Source organism: Mercenaria mercenaria, chromosome 2, assembly GCF_021730395.1.
Source record: "Mercenaria mercenaria strain notata chromosome 2, MADL_Memer_1, whole genome shotgun sequence".
NCBI lineage: Eukaryota > Metazoa > Mollusca > Bivalvia > Venerida > Veneridae > Mercenaria > Mercenaria mercenaria.
Window position 1 is genome coordinate 45,299,473 of NC_069362.1, and position 21,912 is coordinate 45,321,384.

The 21,912-nt window shown below is 34.0% G+C and overlaps 1 protein-coding gene across 1 annotated transcript; it reads left to right on the plus strand.

Annotated features, from left to right (window-relative positions):
• Positions 1 to 1,379: 1,379 nt before the first annotated feature.
• LOC123562176 (E3 ubiquitin-protein ligase TRIM33-like) lies at positions 1,380 to 21,297 on the plus strand. The gene is made up of 2 exons (XM_053536492.1): positions 1,380 to 1,976; positions 21,201 to 21,297. The coding sequence occupies exons 1-2, from the start codon at positions 1,612 to 1,614 to the stop codon at positions 21,259 to 21,261; spliced, it is 426 nt and encodes a 141-aa protein (XP_053392467.1). The 5' UTR covers positions 1,380 to 1,611; the 3' UTR covers positions 21,262 to 21,297.
• Positions 21,298 to 21,912: the final 615 nt, after the last annotated feature.

A 21,912-nucleotide genomic window follows, 5' to 3' on the forward strand; every position in this document is an offset into this window, starting at 1 on the left:
CTTAACCCTTACAATGGTACAACCGATTGGTTTTGCCTTTGCGACCAGTGCAGACCTAGATCAGCCTGCACATCTGTGCAGACTGATCATGGTCTGCACTGTTCGCCATTCAGTCAGTACATTTTGAGTGAACACCCCTTCGAATGATAAATGGTATTGCCCAAATTGAATGATGGACCTGTCCATTTTAGAAACTTAGCCTGCTAAGGGTTAAAAGGTCAGAAACACAATATGCATAGGATGTGACAACAATACTACACTACACTATATATAATCACACCAACACCAGAAACAGAATACAATGCCAGGTGTGTTTAGTCTCTATTTATTAGCAAGCTATACATATGTTTAAAGCAGGCAAGCAACATGCAAAAAATTTCAAGTATTTAATAGTTTCTACAACATAATATTATAACATACAACATGGAGGCTTTAATAAAGAAAGTGGGAATAAAATGCTTCAAATTGGGAAAATAACTTGTCTGATTTATCTAGACTGTGTTGTGAATCTACATTTGCCTGAAACAACAATTTTTTTTAACCCAGTGGCACTTTTTACAAAATAAAATTGTTTGTTTTTTTTTTCATTTTTTTTTCCGATGCTAACATTTTCCTACTTTATTTTTATTTTTATTCCCTCCTCCTAATGCTCATTTTTGGAAAATCTCCCGTAACCCAAGTTATTAAAAAACTGGCCTAACGTTTCATAAATTATACCCCATCCCTTTTATATTTGGACTTTTGTACACTTTCACTCTGTACTTGAATTATAACTACACATTTATTATTACCTGGATGGTGTCACTTATATAGGATCAACGACGACCCTCCCCGTATCGACAGAATGAATGTGCAGCGAACTTACTGGCGCACAAGCATGACAAAATTTCCAGAAATTAAATGCCCCTCCATACTTCATAAACACCTAGTGGCCAGTTCCGGGAACTGTAAAAGAAATCTCTTAATAGGTTAAACTACCAATTTTTCCTAAAAAAAAAACGGGATGATACTAGCGAATCCTGACAGCATTTCCGAACGTTTCACTGATACTAATTTATATGTGCACAGAAAGCGATTCTGTTATCGCTATATAGTACCGAGTCTGTGTAGAGATCAATTTTCAAAGTAAAAGGAGAATGGATGAAATGACAAAATATAGGGGCTGGGGGACGAAATTATCAAAACGGAGACGAACTGACGAAATATATAGGGGCACGAAATGACTGACGAGTGACCTGTTACCAATCCATTTTATGCATTCATTGTCATTTACCATTCTTATTATTTTGTTGCTGTTTATTTTGCTGTTGTCGGGCCTTGACTTTTATCAATAAACTTGAAACATACAATTTCGGGACAGCTCGCTGTTTTCCGACTATACTCGTATATAATGCACCTTTAATTTACTTCCGTATATCTAGTTTCGTGATTAGGTTAACTGTTAAAATACACGACTAAACAATAGTCCCTCAGCAAACACTGGACTAATCTAAAATTTTCAGATTTCGTGCTAGTAACGTATCGTAATAGGCATTTAGGACTAAATTGTTTTGAAGTTATATATAATGTAATACTTTTGTTTTGAAAACGAAAGTTGTAAACGAGAAAAACATGGCGGAAAGAAGGAAGTTTACTGAAAGTGTGCTCGGTGCCTCTGATGAAATTTATGATTACAACTGTTCCCCTTGCGAAGAATCTGGAGTATATAAGGAAGCACATAAATACTGTGATAGTTGTAAATTGTATTATTGTAAGAAATGTCTCGGCGATCACAACAAGTTTCCGGCTTTAAGGGGTCACCTGATAAAAGATGTGACCTCTCAACCGAAACCTGCTGTTCCAACTGGAGCACCAGTCGTATCCGTACCAGCACCACCAGCTGAGCCGTGTGACAACCATCCTGAAGAAATGATAAAGATGTATTGTGGTGAACATGATGTTGTCTGCTGTACTGTGTGTATAGCACTCGATCACAGGTATTAGCTTCTATTTATATAGAAGGCCTAAATATTACATACGATTTTACTATTTTTCCTTATAATTCATTGGCCCAAATATACATTGCTATCTTTCTTGTATGAAATTCTGTTGCAAATCCAATATTAGATTTGGACAAATACCTGATGTTGTAGGCTCGATTTGATTGAGCCTGTTTATGGACAGTAATGGAAATGCATGCTTCCGTCTTTTTAATTGAAAAAGTGCCTAACACTGTATCTAGATTTCCGGTGTAGACTGATGTTGATTATTATACTTTTACTTTTTAGTATTGATTTTCTAAAATAGATGTATTTTCGGTTTGTTTCGGAAACAAAGGGACATTTTATGCTAATACTCTTACAGTTGTTTATACACTGTATTACGAAGTAGGTCAGTCCAGACTTCGGAGGCCGGCTTGAATAAGACATTTCTTTTGACAAGCAGGTACATGGTCCATTACACATTATGTAATTTGTTTCTTTTAGAGAAGGCAAAGGCGTTCACTACATTCTAAACTCGGCTAAAAATATCCGAAAAAAGCAAGAATACATCGACTACGTGGAAGAGGTGAAAAGAATCAAAACCGTATACGAAGACACTAAACAGTCCATCCAAGATGAAATGAAGAAAATGAGTAAAGTAAAAACTGAAATTACAAATGAAATCAAAGAGTATAAAAGAGAATTAGTTTCAAGAGTAGAAGAGCTTGAGAGAAAATCGCTTGAGAATGTGAAAGAAAGGTATAAGCAAATTACAGAAAGATTGAATGCAACTGCAAGTCATGTAGATGAACTATTAGACAAAGTAGGTTGCCTTTTGCGAGAGATGGATGTGACGAGTGAGGTACAGTTGTTTGTCAGTATGAAAAAAATGAGTCTAACGAAAGACGGAAAAGCTGAGATTGATGAAGGTATTGAAAATTTCGAAGGACTTAGTTTTTCACTAGACAGAAATATTAGAAATGCTCTTGACAACGCCGACGGACTTGCTACCATCAACTTTCCTTTCAAAATACTTTCAAAGAAAGAGTATGATGCTGGTTTCAATAATGAAAAATGCGCTGTGCATGGTATTATTATCTTGGATGATGGCACATTGGTTATGAGCTGTTTAAACGGACTTAAACGATTCAGCAGTTCATTTCGTAAACTACAGGACATTTCAGTCTCCGGTGAGTTGTGGGGTATATGTAAAACGTCGCGATTAAACGAATTAGCGGTCGCAATACGAGATAAGCAAGCAATACAGTTTGTCCGGTACACTGCAGAAACCATGTCACTGACAAAATCGTTCGCTGTAGGCGTTTCATGCAAAGGTATTTGTTGTAACGGTGATTGTCTTTTTGTCAGTTGTGGCGGAGGCAACGATGACAAAGTCCCAGGTCATATAAGACAATATGGTATGGCAGGTAACCTAATCACTATTGTAGAAACTGACGCAAACGGCCAACTTCTTTTCACATCTCCCCGAATTATGGCTTTTGATTCAAGCAGAAAAAGAATTCAGGTAGTGGACAAATACAATGGAATAATTGTAATTGATGAAAATGGTAAGATTACAAGCCAAAAATACAGTTCATTTCTGAAAAGTGGTTTCGGCTTGTCACTTACAAGGAAATCCGGTTTTATAGTGTCTGGCTGGGAGTCATTCAATGTACAGCAGTATGATGAGCACTATAGATACATAGGTACCGTTTTGAATTTCACAGATGAAATGGCTATTCCTGAATGTATTCTATTAAATGATTCAAAGAAACAGTTAATTGTGTGCTTTACCGGTTATAATAAGTTCTATGTTTACGACGTAGAATGTTAAAGGACACAATCCACTAACTAATTCATTGACAGGTTTGACTTTAGTCCTGTATTCAAAAAGGCATAGATGATATTTCTTATTTTCATGAACTTAGCATATTAAGGATCACTGAGTAACTTTTTTTTTCTGTGCTGAGCCTAGATGATCGCAGCACAAGTATGTCAGACAGGATTTAAATTTATTTACCGTGTTTGCGAGTGTATTATATATATTTTTAAGCTCAGCACGAGCTTTTCCCATCACCCAATGTCCATCGCCCGTTGTCTGTCAACAACTGCTTTAAATGACACTTGGTCAATTTTGATTAAACTTCACAGAAATGATTTTTTGGGGGCTCTTTTTTAAAGTGTTTAAAGACACACATTCCATGTAGATCTCCACTTGCCATTGCAACTGAAAATATAAACTTTATAGTATTTCATCGTCGGAAACTGCTATCCCTATCAAGCAACATTTCGTCCAAATCCACTATAATTCACACAAACGATCAATGGGCGACGTCTATCAAGAATATTCAAATTATTCCGATTCTTCAAAAACATGACCGTCAGCGGACGTGACGTGGACCTTTCCCTACACGTATTCACAGACATGGTCATTGAGTGTAACTTTACTAACGTTTTTAAAGCCATCTTGATTTATCAAAATAACCATGGAACTAGTTTTTCCTATATAGTTCTATGGAAATCTTTTACACATTAAATCTATTGTTTTTATTGAATTTCCATCATAGGGCATTCTGACGTGTATAATTTGTTGTATACATCTGTTATATTACAAGCATGAGAACTAGGGCTAAAATATTCCAAGCGCAACACATCTGGCAAGAAAAAGTCAAACAAAAAAAGTTTTAAAATTCTTTATGAATCATAGATGTACAAATATTAAAGGCATAAACAGTATTTTCTTTGGTGACTGTAGAAAAAATGCAAAAGAATGTGTTACACTTAGGACAATTTTTTTTTTAGCTGTTTTCATTGGAAATACCGGGTAGAAATAATCAAAGTTTAATATTTAGGTGCAGATTTTGCTGGCTAACAGTTAGGCATGTATCCATTATATAGCACAGAAAAAACACGAGAGCTAGGGACAATTAATAGAGCAAAAACAGCGAATGCCACTCTTTGCTTTATTGTTTTGAAAACTTCCCGTATTTACAATAATAATATTTTCAACCAATAACAGTTCTGTAATATAACTGAAGCTGTAACTGTAACTTATAACAGTATTATGTTTTATAAGAAAATTGAAAAAAAAGTGATAGCATTCTTTTAGAATCAGAACCACACATCCTGAAAAAGTACTTTATTCATGTTTGTGGCAGAGGTATTTTTGGTCAGTAGCAGTGGCGGGGATAGGGGTGGAGAACATAGGATACTTTATTTTAGGCCTTATTTCCATTACTTTGCTCTTTCTCTGTGTAATAAGAACGCCGTTGCTTCTCATACAGCATGACATGTATCTAGTATTTACATTGTAAAAAGGATTCTCTTAGTACAGGGTTTTCAAACAAATATTATATTATGGTCTACTCAAATGACAATAATTGGTACTCGATCGATAGAGTATGTCTTTTGCATAAAATGGTAGGCTTAATAATAAAGAGCAAAACCAGTTTTCCAGCAGAAAAACTGAAATATCAATACGCAATGTTAAACCCTTTCTGCTTTCTTTACTGAAAAAATGACAGTAAACGCACGGAATAAAATTCGGTTGCTAATAACTAACATTTCGCATAATACATGAGGCCTAGGTGGTCCGTATAGGTGCACATCTGTTCAGTTTTTAATTTCATTTGATATGTGTTTGAAGCCTTAAAATTACCACGTACCAAGTGGAATGATTTTAAATCCAGAAATTAAGAATACACAACAGAACTTCTTAGAATTCCACACAAATTTCCAACCTATTCACAAACGTATTTTATGATACAATGTATATTAACATGCATTTTTTCACTAGGTGCGAAGCTTGATTTAAAAACTACTGGCCTTGTAAAAGCTTTTTTTTGCCAAACAAAATAAAATCAGCACTGATGTTATTGTAAGGTATATCAAAAGTTAATAGTCTCTTTATTTCACTCTATTTTGATTGATGTTTAGACCTTACTGCCTTTATCAATATGAAAATACATGTACATGTACTCCAGTGTAAATGCAGACCGGCGTCTTTCTTATATATATAGACGAGGCATTTATTTTGTTATTACACTTTTGAAACTTTTGAAATTCAATGTTTTACAGAGAAGATTATTCCGTGATTAGGACATCTGTTAACAGCTGTAACATTCAACTTTTTTAAGATGACCTGTTTTTGATTTTTGATTGTGTTAATCGCAACCTGTTCACATTTAAATATAAATCACACTGAAGTATTCATAAGTGTAGAACGTGATGGTTTTATTTGTTGGTGAAAAAAACTTAATTATTTTATATTATATTACATATAACAAATAATTACATACATGTATACATGTCCAGACTGAATACTATGTTTCCAGCTTTTTTGTAAGAACGTGTATGTACTATAGCGTATACTTGCTTTAAATATTGTACGATTGTCATCATACATATGCAATAAACTACTATACGGTACATTATTATATGCTTAGTGTTATTTTCCACTTTTATGTTACGTGAGATTTGAAGGACAAATGTCTGCTTAAGGCTCGAAAACGACCTCTGTGCTCTCCTTATTGAGCTAAGCGGGCGGGCACAGTGTAATTCGATCAGCTGTTTTTTTTTCAAGCAAAGTATACGGTACCTTTCGACAGAAAAATAAGGAGCAACTCTGAAATGATTTTAAGAAATTATTTTTACTAGAATTACTGACCTATAGAAAATGCAGGGAATAGAATTATGTTGAATGTTCTGTATAGCTCATCAATTCATTTTTCAAATTTATTGTTTTAAGCATTAACATGTTAGCTATATTACAAACTGGCATGATTTTCATTAAGCATTGTAAGAATAAACACAATAATTCTGGAAAGTTTATTCGGTTTTCCATTAGCTTTATCAGAGTTGATATACACAGTTTCACTTTCAAGTAACATGTGAGATTTGAAATAAAAAAAACTGTAAGTTCTTCCAGGGATCATACAGACATAATGTTTCTGAAAAAATATATTGCAGCTTTGTAATAAATGTTTAGGTCTTACGGCGCTTTAACGAAGTAACAATTTTCAAGTACAAATGCAATCTCAATATACTACAAGAACTCTATAGGATTGATGGAACAGTGAGCGAGTTCAGCTCACGGACTAGCGTTAGCGCTTACATAACTTCCTCATAGAAGAGCTGATGCTCAGAGGCAGGATTGACTGATTTCCGGCTTGTAATGGATGGCCAAAGCCAACTTTAAGTAACTTGGTTAAAATCTAAATATCATCTTTCTGCAGTTTTCCATTAATTACTTGATATTTGTGGTCTTGGTAAACTGTATAATGCAATGTTATACATCTGATATTTATTTCTTGACTTTTATGTTGAGAATAGGAGCAGAGTATGACTTCATGGTGGTATTGTGTTAAACATATTCGAGTTGGCTGGAAACAGTATAAAATTAAGTAACTGCCCATCACCGGACACTAGCCGGGATGGCACTGGCAGTGGAGAATCAAACCCAGATTGCTAGCACATTCCATCCAGTTGTTAGATTCGTCTTTGATTCATCTGGTTTCACTGGACAGAACCATCATCAGTGCAAAACATGAATATCCGATAGTTATGGTCTTCACCAGGCATATTTAGTAACTGATTTCAGTAACCAACGTTCCTTTGCTCTAAGTCAATCAGAACTGAAAATTGGCCTGATTTAACCAGTGAATAACTCAACTGATCTTAGATTTCAGAGAGAACTTACTATTACAACAGCAGTCTTTAAGTGCTGTGAAACGGCTGTAAAACTCTCCCTGTACTTAGAATCAGTTTTGTCATATTTTCTGATCTTCTAGGATCATGGAGTCCAAAGTTTATAGACAATAAGAGTTTCGTTTTATAGCCAGTGCTAGGAGACGTGATATTAGTTTACTTGCTAGTTAGCTGTTACAAAATCAATCAATGTTATGCTGCCAAAGGATCTTTCAGATGTTTAAGTTGACTGGAGTATATGGAGAGCTGTCCTTGGTCAAGATGTATGCCACAGCCTTCACCACAAGATTTATGATTAAAGTTTTGATGCGCTTCCATGTTATGTCTGCTATCAATAAATGGCTTAATTTCAACGTGAAATAGTTGTTCTATAACAGCATCCACATTATTTGGCATAAGGGTCATATCTCCTTCATACTTAGACTTTAAAGACGCTTTCACACTATTACTAGATGGATTAAATAGGTGTTTCATATCACTACCAATATCATATGTCGCAAGGGTTGTAACTCTTGCACCAATATATCATAAATTTTGTCACCCTTCACATATAATTTCAGGTAAAAGTCTTGCTGCAATTTCACTCTAGCTCTGTTATAATAGCTGTATGTATTTGATTCGAACTTGTCACAGTTGTTTCACAAAACCACCAACATCTTATTCCAAAAGTGTCATAACTTTTGCACCATTATTTTATTAATCATACCCACAGTTTACTTAGAATTTCAGGCACTTCCACTGTAATTGTTAAATGGATTTGATTCAAACTTGAAAACAGTTGTTTCAAACCATAATCCATCACTTTGATAGCAATATTTTATGAATTATGCCTTTTTTATTAGTCCTGTGCTGGTTGAAATTAAGTTATATGGACGATGAGATTGCACTTTTTCGTCCGTCATCCAGTTTCTCCACACTTTCGTGTTTGGTCAATAACTCTGCCATGCATCAAGGGATGTTCCTTATAATTAGACGACTTGTCGTGGGCAAAACCCAGACTGCATAAGGATCTTAGTAAGGGGCAGACATTTGCAAACTGCTCTGTGCAAAATTATCCCTACTTTATTTTGTCTGATTTTCTCTGAATGACTTACATTGCATTGAGGATATTCGTTTGTTCCGGTGTGTAAGATTGAAATATCTGTCACAACGAGTGAATACCATATATAATATTTTCACGCTTTCTTGTGTTTACGAGTGAAAGATATTTTGAATATACAGGTTTTCTTTTATTTGTTGGAATTTCAATTAGTGCATGTCAATTTGTGGGAATATGGGCCGCCGTGAGAAAAATATTGAGAAATATAGAGACCTATACCACATTGTATATTGAAGTGAGTTATCGTAATTTCCCATGTATCTCTTTCCAGACACGCGACTGGAAAAAGTTATGACGTCATAAATATGGCGGCTTAAGAGAAAATAAAAAAACGTAGGCTGCTGAATAATTACAGGTGACAATGTCTTTGAAAACTATGTTATGACTGCAAAATTGATATATTTAGTGAAGGTAATGTTTATTCTAGCAGATAAAACACTTTTATGGAAAAGGATGCGATTCATTATGCTTAAAATGAAAAAAAAATATCCATAAATATCAAAAATGACGAAAACGACTGAATAACGATATTAAGTGAGCAAATGTCTATTTAATGGCGCAGTATGTTCGATTTAAAATAGAATTAGTCTGATAATCTATCACTACAATAGTCGATTAGCATAATTATATGTATCTATATACCCTTGTTATCTGTATGAGTGTGTTAGATCAGCTTAATGCCTGACACTATGGTCAGAATTCAAAATCAATAGAAAAAATATCTGTTACAATTATAAGAATGCTTTTTCTAATGCATTTACAGCTTGTTGTAAACTATTTTGTAGTGCAGATTCTCCTATTGAAATTGATAAATCCAATCAATTAATACATACTTCCCAGTAAAACTAAGTTAAAGACTTCTACGAAAGGAATCATCAGAAGATTTCTCTAAGAATGTTTTTGTCCAGCATATTAGCGGTCTATGATGTCATCGTCGTTTAGCGCTACAGTATATTTACGTTTTACAGAAGAAAATTTATAATACTAAAAACTACACATTGAGTCCTTTCAATGAACAGGATTTGGTCACTAATCACATCCCTTCATTTGTATTTTCAAGCAAAGCTCGCATATATGATCAGCAATATTATTTTTGATTCCTTAATTGCATATAGAATTAGATTATGCTCGTTTCATAGATAATTTAACCTCTAATTCATGTACCACTTCTAATTTATTAAATCGTATAACTTCATGTCGAACTGATATTTACCTCATGTGAAAAAAAACATACTGCGACAAAGTATATGCAGATTCTGAAAAAAACATTCCCAGAAAAATTAAAATCCAGCAATTACAGGGTGTGCTGTTCCGTCGTTTCATATGATTCCTTTACTCTTTATACCTATTTACCAAATTATCCAATGAATTACAAAGGAACTGCTTTAATAAAACGCTTTTTCTTGTGTATTTAATTTCAGTTAAGCCTTTTTTCTGCTTGTAACATTGCTAAAAATAATTTCCATATGAACCTGTGAGGCAGTTTGTCAAAGCATCTCCTTATTAAACGATGTCCGATAAGGGAATGCAGTTTTTCGAGAGATAATAAGTAATCCATGAGAACTACTTCTGCCTAGCTTGTCGTATGATTTACAAAACGTTAAACACAGTTATGTGTGGCTATTATATGAAAAATAATTCACGCATTCTTGATGAAGTTTTCAGATACAAACAATCAGTTGTTGCTCGAATAGTTGACATTTTTTTTTATGTCAGGGAGGTATAGTTATTAAATGAAACTAACAATTCAAAGACTACAATACTGCATCGCTTGGGATTGATATATCTCCATGTCTTAAATTAAATTACACTTTCAAGTTTATTTACTAGAGTTTTTCTCTATTCAGATGGGGATGTACCCCATACAATCTTCTGCAATATATCAGCTTAGATAACTATCTGTTACTAGATACGTAGTTTGTCACAATCAGCTGTAGGTCATGTTGTTTGTCGGTTATGCGACGTTTAATAAATACACTTTCCTTAACTTTTATATAATCTTCATATATTTGCAAGAGCGACCTTCAAGAATTCAATGAACGTTATCAATATGTCCTTTTGCAGATATACTGCTATTATCAAGTGCAAGAATATCCTACTAAATTTCACGATTGTAATTCAGACTTGTGTGGGTTATTATTTTTTTTAAAGTTTAATAGCAATTTAAAAACACTTCTATTACTAAGTGTATCAAAACAGTAGTTATTTATCAATTTCAATGAAAAGTTTCACAAATAATGAAATGTTTTATCATATGCGGTTCTGACCCTCTTATTTGGAGATATGTTGCGTATTCGGTGTTCATTCTTTTGTCAGCTGGACGCTACACTTTCCTCTTTGATCGTGACCAACGAAAGAGGTGGACCACGTCATGACTGGTGGTTCTTAAAGGCCATTGAGACTGAGCTGCTTTGATATATTTCTACTTTCCTGATTTGTCGGATCCTTAATAATGTTCTGCTGGTATTCTGCTTTCTGTAACGGCATGGAGAACATGCGCAAATGATTTGTTAAAAGCTTTAAGAAGATCCCTTAAAAGTATAGAACGCAAATAATCAAGATAATAGAAGACTTGGTTTGACTAAGTTTGTTCCTGAGAGGTTTAGAAAGGTGAAAAAAATCTCATGCCCTTTAGCACCAGCTTAAGCTGAATTATATTATAATGATATTTAACGAACTTCATAATACTAAAGGACCAGAGGCTATTTACATATTTAGTGTAGATATTTACTCGATCATTTTTGTGTTTCAATTAATAGCGTGCGCTCAGTTTCCCTTGCGTGACTAAGACACTCAGCAGTCGGGGGATTGAGTTTACGTATAATGTTCTATAACATTGGAATATAGTGGAGATATAGAGTGTGAGCATTATTGCCAAACTACTGTTTAAGCACACCAGCATTGTTTTGCAACTGACCGTTCCAAGGCTTTGCCGCACTACGTTCCTTTATTTTACGTTTTAAGCTTTCTGTCTATTGGCTTTACTTAGTTCATGTATTTATCATGTTCTAACCTATACATGCATTGCTGCAGAGTTTTACGGTTCAAAGATGCGTTGCATTAACATGAATCAGAGTTTATCACAAATTGAGAAATAATTTCAGTTTCAGAGAAAGAATGATGAAAGAAAGGAAATGAAATGATAATCCTCTGCCCCTGAAGCCCCTCCTCCTGCAGTTAGCTAAACATAATTACGGAAAGCCCATAATAAACGTTTAAATGCAGGTTTGATAAATAATATTGTTTATAGATACTTTTGTTATCGCGGAGCTGAAGACGAGTTAAGTAAAACGCTTTCAGTGTTGATGTCAAGTTTGAATGCATATGATTAACCAGTAATTCTGAGTAATTAAGTCGACTATTATGAATCTAACTTTAAGAAAATATCTGTTAAATTTCCACACGGCATAGTCGTCTTGATCGTACTTAAATCTTGTTTAACTAAAATTGCAAACAATGCATGTAATATGCACATGTTCTAATAATAACAGCATAGACAATTACTTGTGCCGACATTGATTTGTATGCATTTTCGACAAAATCCTTTCCTTCTAGGTACTGATTAAAACTAGATATTAATAACGTATTTTCCCTTATTGTATGTTATATTTCTTGTAACGTTTGAAAATAATCTTATTTCAGATTCAACGTCATAAGATTAGTCGAAAATATTTTATTTCAAGAGGTAGAAGCGACATGTAAAAATGCATTGTAAATTAGGTGGGTGGGGTACAAAATAAACAATTAAAATAACTTAAATATACTTTCTACTGAGAAAGTGCAAATATAATATATTTGATATGTCTAATTGGCTTGTTTAATAACATCATATCCGATATTATAAGCAATTTTACTAATATTTTCAATCATTATTCAGCAGTATTATTTTCGTAAACAGTCGCCATATTGATGACGTCATTTCCGGATCCAGTCGCGGTCCCCAGAAGAGATACATACATATTATTTTTGTCTTGGACCAAGGAATAATTTGGTACATGTGGCTATATTTCTCAACTACTTTCGAGCGGGATTACGAATGGCCGTGGACTAAATAGTCTTGACCAAATTTTACACAGTTGTAGTGTTATAACAGGGAATAATATACATTTATATATTCAGTGTTTCAGCAATTCACCGAAAAAGATGTAGTAAATCAAGTTATTTCTCTATTTCATTTGTCCTCGCAGTCATTAACGAAATAAAGACAACTTATGCCATAAAATACCCATGACTTAAATCATTTTATGAAATAAACACTAAACGGGTGCCAGTATTCACATAGTTTTTTACCCCATACAGATAAGTGTTAAGGCACTATACTTGCAATTGAAGCAACTAATGACAATAAAGATAACGACCTATGCTATATATTGCTTTTTAGGCTTTGTTTATTTGCCTGAAAAACCAACTTCCATCTATCTCAATGGTCTTCTTTAGAATCTTTTTTTCCCCCTCTAAATTCCGATAAAGGGCATTAAAACGCTTACAGCACATATCTACAGGAACATTCCAGCTGACCTTGGGAAGGTCGGTGGTTCTACCCAGTTTCTGCATGAGTTCACGCAGGGTCATCCAGAACCATACATCATTCTGGATCATGGCTGTATAACATTTGCTTGATGCGTACCTTTTAAAGCATCAACGACGCACCTCCCCGTATCGACAAAATGGATGTGCAGCGAACTTATTGGCGCACACTCCTCCATACTTCATACACTCCAAGTGGTCACTTCCCGGAAACCCCTTAAACCATCCATTTTTCCTCAAAAACCCGGATGTTACTACCGAATCATGACGTTCACTGATACTAATTTATATGTGCACAAAAAGCGACCCCGTTATCACTATAATACCGAGTCTGTGTAAAGAACAATTTTCAAAGTAAAAGGAGTGAAGATGAAATGACAAAAATGAAAATATATACAGGGGAAAGGGGATGGGGGGATGGGGGACGAAATGACCTAAACGGGGACAAGCTTTTTCAATATATAGGGGGACGAAATGACTGTTGGACGAGTTGACCTGATACCAGTCCATGTCATTTACCATTGTTATTATTTTGTTGCTGTTTATTTTGCTGTTGTCGGGACTTTTATCAATAAACTTGAAACATACAATTTCGGAACAGCTCGCTGTTTTCCGACTATATTCGTATAAAATACACGTTTAAGGTATGTCCCTACTAATGGTGGATAATTCAAATGTTCAAAACAACAGCAACTGTATCCAGTGAAAGACTTGTATGCAAAAATGGAACAACTTTTACTGTGCCGATTTTTTTTATAAATTCATGATAATTCCTCAAGCTCAAGTAGAGACAAATTTCAAAGTGATGGCCACTGTCCAAAACGTTTGCAGATAACTCATTATACCATTAATTTCGATAAAACGTTTCTTTTATCATAAAAGAAACGTCAAACTATTGCTAAACAATTATAAAACACAAAATAAAACTGTCAGTATCATTTATGTAGGGTGCCTCAAGTAAAAGGATTTAATGAGACAGAATTCTAACTCCAACATTGAAAAATTAAGGTCGAGTCCTGTGGGACTGTTTTAAATTTTGCTCACTTCATTCACAAAATAACCTTTGGGCAGAGTTAAAACCTACCTACCAGGGGCGGTTACATGCAGTGGTGTTGAGGGAGGGTGGGCGGGGGGAGGTTAAAATATTTGTAGTAGAGCAAATAGGGGGGTCCGGGGGCATCTTCCCCCGTAAAATTTTGAAAACAATGGATCCATCTGGTGCATTCTGGACGTTCTGAGGTACTTTATTTGGTATTAAAAAGGACAGGTTTTGTGACAAAATCAACACAAATAACATGCTAATCATAGTGCATGTTTTATGACTTGTTAGACATATTCTTGCGTAAGTACCTCGGAATTTCTTAGCCCGAGGATTTTTATGGGGAGGGGTTACCAAGGATTATTTAGCATAGAAATGGTAAAGAGCGTTATAGGAGGTCGTGCAGACTTTGTCTGATTTTTATTGTGCGAGCGTAGCGAGCGAGTAAAAATGCTTTTTTTCACCCAGAACAAAAGACAAACTACCTATGCGAGCGTAGCGAGCGGGAAAAAATGCATATTGTATATTTTTTCTCCTAGAACAAAAGACAAATTACGTATTCTAGCGTTGCGAGCGAGAAAAATGCATATTTTTCACCCAGAACAAAAGATAAATTATCTATGCGAGCGTAGCGAGCGAGAAAAAAATGCATATTCTATATTTTTTCACCAGAACAAGAGACACATTACGTATTCGGGCGTAGCGAGTGAGTAAAAATGCATATTTTGCACATTTTTTTCACCCAAAACAAAAAACAAATTACCTATGATTACCTGGATCCGCTAGTGCCTAGATTTCTTGGGAGCGACATTTCTTCCACAATATGTAATCTAAAGAGTGAACTTTTACTGTATGTAACTCAGTATTTTTAAAGATGTCTAACTCTGCTCCCAAGTTCTGTTTCAGAGGTAAATTTACTTTGAACAGCAAGAAATCACTTATCAAATGAAATATTTTCACTTTTGTACAATAAAAAAGTAAAAACTTACTAGTAAAAGGAATATATGGAAAGAAATGGTCCCAGTGGGGCTTGAACCTATGCGCCCCGCTCCCCCCCCCCCCCCCCCCATGAAAAATTTAAGTAAAAGTAGGTTTTATATAGGAATTGAATACTCTTCAAAAGGAGGTACACTATTATATGAGTCATACCTTAATTTACTTCCGTATAATATCACTTAGTTTCGGGATTAGGTTATCTGTTAAACTGTTAAAATACATGTACACAATAATCCCTCAGCAGACACCGGACTAATCTCAAATTTTCAGATTTCTCATTAGTTGCGTATCTTAATGGGCATTTAGGACTTAATTGTTTTTGAAGTTTAATATCATGTAATACGTGTGTTTTGAAAACGAAAGTTGTAAACGAGAAGGCATACTACAAAACATGGAGTGGAGTCGTGGAGTGGAGTCAAAATTGGAGTGGAGTCATGGAGTGAAGTCAAAATTGGAGTGGAGTCATGGAGTGGAGTCAAATTTGGAGTGGACCTGTACGAAATTTTACAGCTGTAAAAGACCTGTGTTTTTGTTCAAAATAACTGTCATGCTTATTCCAAATTTACACCTGTAGATTTTATATAACAATATTGATTTTACAGCTGTAGATTTCAATTTACAGCTGGCAAACGACTGTAAAACAGTTCGAAATATGCAAATGAGCTACACCTGTAAAAAACAGTTACAGCTGTAAAAATGAAAAAAGTTACAGCTGTAAAAATGCCCAAAAGTTACAGCTGTAGAAATATTATAGGTATTGAAAAAGAGGGCATTACTTTAAGGGACGAATGTAGAGGTGCAAAAAGTTTTAGGATGAATTGCAATTCTCTAGATAAGGTAGCAATTACTACGAAAATGGCAAAATAAATTATCTAGTACGTAAAGTATATGTGGTATGATTACAGTATAGCAACAGCAAAATTCAAGAGTAGGATACAAAGTAGAACCTATGCAGATCTTGTTTATAAAACTTTCTTTGTCAGTCATGAAAACATATGACAATCTTGTAATTATTTCTTTTAAACTTATCGGCTTCCAGTATAGAGTAAATAGTTAATGTATGTACTTATACATGTCCTTTTACAACTACAATAGATAATTTAACATCTGTACTTACTCTATACCGCTTTAAATTCCAAAATTTTACAAGATGTGATGTCTGTGTGAATTTCAGTTATATCCCGCCAAAATGCATTAAAGATGGCTGACAATACTCATGTTTCTCTCCAAAAATATTACAGCTGTAATTTTGAGACATGACCATTTTACAGCTGTAACTTTCAACAGTAAAATTTTTACAGCTGTAAATTGAGACCTTCATATTTTACACCTGAAAATGTTAACTGTATTTCTGATCAGTTTTCTATTTACAGGTCTTTTACAGTTGTAATTTCAAAATACAGGTCTTTTACAGACGTTTTACAGCTGTAAAACAGGTCCTTTTTTCGTACAGGAAGTGGAGTCAAAATTTGGAGTGGAGTCACGGAGTGGAGTCAAATTTGTTTTATCAATAATATTTATTTATTGATATTTTTATAACTATTCAACATAATAATGCTTTTGTCTTACATTGATTGTAGGTACACGGAACAGTGGGCTTTGTCAAATTGTTAATTGTCAGTATATTTTATCTCATTGTTTTTGAAAAGATTTTAAAGCATCACATAGATATGAAATACAATTTTATTTATTTGAGAACAGTTGTAAACAAATCAAAAGGCGGTCAACCCATGGGAACATATTCAAATAGACCACAGTATAAAATACTGGTAAAAAGTAATAACCAAGTTTCCAAAACTTAGTTCCAACTGAACACCTGTAGGAGCATATTCTAATTACTACTTGATGTATTCTCTGATGGGTTGGGTATAATAATAAACAATATTTTTCATAACCTTTATCAGTGAACAGATATAACACTCCTCTTCAGTGTTTTTTTTTTTATTGAAGTTTGTTGTTTTTGTTGTTTTACTTAACAATTTTTTCACTTGGCCTTAGATCATTTTCAAAATTTGTCGACAGGTTTATTATGAGAACCTTTCAGTCCCATTCTAAATACCAAAATCAATTTACAAGTTTAATTATCTTATTAAATGAATTATTTCAGCAACATTTAATTTAAAATAAACAAGAGGAATTTATGCAAGTCAGATAAAATTTAGATATTTAAACTTGTTACATAAATAATTTAATATTTGTGATTATGCATATTAGTGTTTGAAATTGTTTATGACAACTGATATTGCAATATTGACTACCGTATAGCTCGGGTAAATAAAAAAATAAGTAGCATGCCTGTTGGTGAGTTAAATTCATTAATTCTATTGCTGACAAAATTGCTATTGTATCCGCCCGCAACCTGCAGCCCGAAACCCGCAATGTAGTGTACATGTATATATTTTGCGGGCTGCAGGTTGCTACAATGAAACATTTTTCCATTATAGCAACCCACAATTTAGTGTTTTATGTGTGTGTTCGGGTTTAACGTCTTTTTCAACAATTTTTCAGTCATATAAACGACGGTGTCTACTTGTAGCAGTGAGCACAATGCCCAACTTTATAGTGCTGCCTCACTGGAATATCACGCCGTAGACACATGATATGATACCCCACCCAGTCACATTATACTGACACCGGGCTGACCAGTCCTAAGACTATCCCCTTAATGCTGAGCGCCAAGCGAGGAAGCTGCTAGTACCATTTTTACGTCTTTGGTATGACGCGGCCATTTAGTGTTTTACTGTATTAAATGGTTGCACATTTTTACTCGAAAAATGAGGAGTTGAGTACAATAAGCCTCTGCAATTTTGTCAGGTGTGATCGTTGAAAAAATTCTTGTATTTTAAGTTTATACTAAATTCTTTATTCTCGATTGCGAAACAAGTTCTTACAACATAAGATTAATAGCTCTCGAGACTCATTCCAGATGGAATAAACCTCAAGTTAAGATGTTTTAGTTGTCTTGTAAAATGAAAAATGCAATAAGTATTTAAAAACTCAAACTCATCACAAATTGCTGTTTCTCATACAAAAATGATAGAATTTTGAGATTTCACAAGTTATTCTATTATTTTGCGACCTGGATGCCCAGGTCAAACCTAAGTTATGATTATTTTTTGATATGCTCCAGTATACCAGCGTGTACACCATTCAAATAATTATTTTCATAATTTGGCTTTAACGATTTTTTCATTCCGATGTTACTTTGTTCCCAAAAAATTGCTTTACAATGTGCTGCAAAACCGCATTGAAAAATAACCACCGGTTAAGGAACTGCACATGGAGTAGCATTATTTATTGAACGACCCTTGTATTTTTGAAATCCATGACTGTGTTTAGCGTGCGCAAATTTTAGCAAATTTCTGATTTCCTGACTTACGTAATGATAGCACATTGTTATGGTACATTACAATTTTAATTACAAATATTTGCGAATTTTTACAATTTGCCAAAATTTCCACCTTGCTAACTTTACCACTTCTACGGTATGTTTCTGTGCATCTAAAACTCTGTCTATTACTTGGATTTTTCATTAATTTTCACCATTTTGTGTTTATCACAGGTAACTAACTACCTTCTGGAAATATATTGGGCAAATAATTTAGTTAATTTATTCCTATTTTTATCTATATACATACATATCAAAATAAAATACATGTAATCTTAAAATCTCAGCCAAGTTTGATTCTGGGCTACACCTGTATACTGTAAGTCAAGAGTTGTCGGCCCTTCAGCTTAACACATTTTGTTACATATCACCTTGTTAGATCTAGTACATTACATGATTCTTGATTTCTTTAGGAATCCTAATCATATTTATATACAATATGAAGTGATCTTAAGATCTAGATCAGGAGTGATTATAAGGCAAATCAGACTAAAAAGTCTAGCAGAGTCAGAGTTATAAGGCCTTGACCAATAACAAAAATGATTCCCACGTTTGCACTTTCATTTCTGCATCAATCCAAATGATATTTATGAAGAATTAAAATCTGGTGCAAGTGTGGTGGTAAGATCTGTTAAGAAATAGGGCTGTGTCATAACCGTTTATGCTTGTAATGTTTGAAAGAAAAGTATCTTCAAATGGTGACATTGACCTAATGATTCCAATAGCCCCTTCATCCCAGTGGTCTCAAATGCATTTCACAGATAAGAAACATGTATTTTATAAAGTTTCACCTAAAAGTCTGTTACTTTTAATTAACAAGAAAAAAAACACAAGAAAAACAACATGTTATCTCCATGTGATGAACATTTAATATATAAATGCAAATGCCATTTCAAATTTAAATAATAAATCCAGCGCTACATCATGAAATGCTACATTTTTTTCATCATTTTTTATTGGAATTGACACCACGATGACAATGCACAACCTTTCTCTTGTCACTTAAAATGAAAATTAATGTAGGCAACAACCATCCAATATACTCTAATTAAACCTTCAAATATTTAATCAACCACATGGTAGGTGTTAGAAATACATGGAACTAGAACATAGATATAGACCCTACATTTATTATTTCAGAAATATATTATATATATACTGACTCGCATTTTCTCTAAAGGGCAATAAATCAATTATTTTGTTAACAGAAATGGACTTTCACAGGCTTAATACAACATTTTAAAATTTTGACTCGGCGACTCCACTCCAAATTTGACTCCACTCCAAAATTTGACTCCACTCCAAATTTGACTCCACTCCACAACTCCACTCCAATTTTGACTCCACTCCACGACTCCACTCCATGACTCCACTCCACGACTCCACTCCATGTTTTGTAGTATGCCAAACGAGAAAGACATGGCGGAAAGAAGAAAGTTTACTGAAAGTGTTGTATAGAGAACGACGCTATATATTGATACGTTGATTTAAACTTATTAACACTACCTAAATTTATTACATTAAAAACACACACAGAGACACACGAGAGAAAATGAATAAAAACGTTTTGTAATCTCAGAGAGACACGCCTTTTTCTTTTTGTTACAATTATTTACCATGTCCCTACGGTGTTACTTCTTTGGATGTCGTACTTGCTATAAATAACGAATCGCACATACGACTTTGTATTCATTTGTTAACATTTGGAAGATTTTAAAACGAAGTTTGAATTGACAGAATAAGCAGTAACAAAATGTGCTTTCAATGTTTATTTAGATGATACTCATACTATGTGGTCGCGCATTTTATGATAAACGAACAGAGAGGTTCATGATTATCGTAGATACAGAGTAAACATTACACTAGAGTAAAACATTTGACACTAAGGTCGTTTTAAATATAGAAGACGTTGGTCGAGTTGACTTTTTCTGTAATAGGTAAAGAAGGAAGAGTTTTCAAAGTTTCAGCAAAAGAACTAACATGTGATAAAAAGAATATTACATTCGTGTCTTTCTGCACTGATTTTTTAACACGCTGAATAAAAATGACAAGCAGAGCCTTGCGTTTTATCATTGCATTCAAAAGAGACTCGTATATTATTCTCTATGAACATGGAATCACTTGTCATGTTTTATTCAGCATATTTTCTTCCAATTTATGTTTCATTTAAATAAGCCTGCAAATTTACGGATTTCAAATTAGCACACAATTACGTTATTATTTTTTTAAACATGTCTCTTTTAGGTTTGTAGCGGGATCATGCTAATACTTTTCAAACGATTTCTTTTTGTCCACTTTGTCTGTAGACGGTCGCATCCTTATTTTGTATATTTTGAATCAGCTTAAACCCGTCTTTGGACCACCATGATACTCTCTGATTTGCTAGTCCAAATTTCTGAGATTGGCCAAGGCAAGACTTTTCTTTTGACAAACAGATATCTACTCTACTACATACCATGACAGTTTGTAATGTATTACTTTTAGAGAGTGCAAAGACGTTCACTACATTCTAAAGCTGGCTAAAGATATCAGAACAAGTCAATAACACAACGACTATGTGAAAGAGGTGACAAGGATCAAAGTCGTGTACGAGGACACTAAACAGTCCATCCAAGATGAAATAATAACCAATAATAAAGATGAGTTATGTTAAAACTGAAATTATCAATGATATAAAAGAGTACAAGCAAGAATTAGTTTCAAAAATAGAAGAACTTGAGAGTAGGTCGATTGAGAAAGTGAATGAAAGGTATAAACAAATCACAGAAAGAATGAATTTAATTGCAAGTCATGTTGATGAATTATTAGACAAGGTAACAAAACGTGTGCGAGAGATCGATATTACTAGTGAGGCAAAGTTGTTTGTCCAAATGAAAAGAATGAGACAAATAAAAAACAAAAACGATATGATTGACAAAGAAATTAAAACGTTTGAAGGATTTAGTTTTTCATTAGACGACGGTATTAGAAATGCTCTCGACAATGTCGACGAACTTGCTATTGCAAACATACCATTAAGAATTCTTTTGAAGAAAGAGTATAATATTAGTTTCAATGATGACAATGTCGACACACACCGTGTTAATGGTATATGTATCTTGAGTGATGACAGCTTAGTTATCACATGTGACGACAGACTAAAACGTTTTAGTAGGTCATTTGAAAAAATGACTAATTTATCGGTCCAAGGGGAATT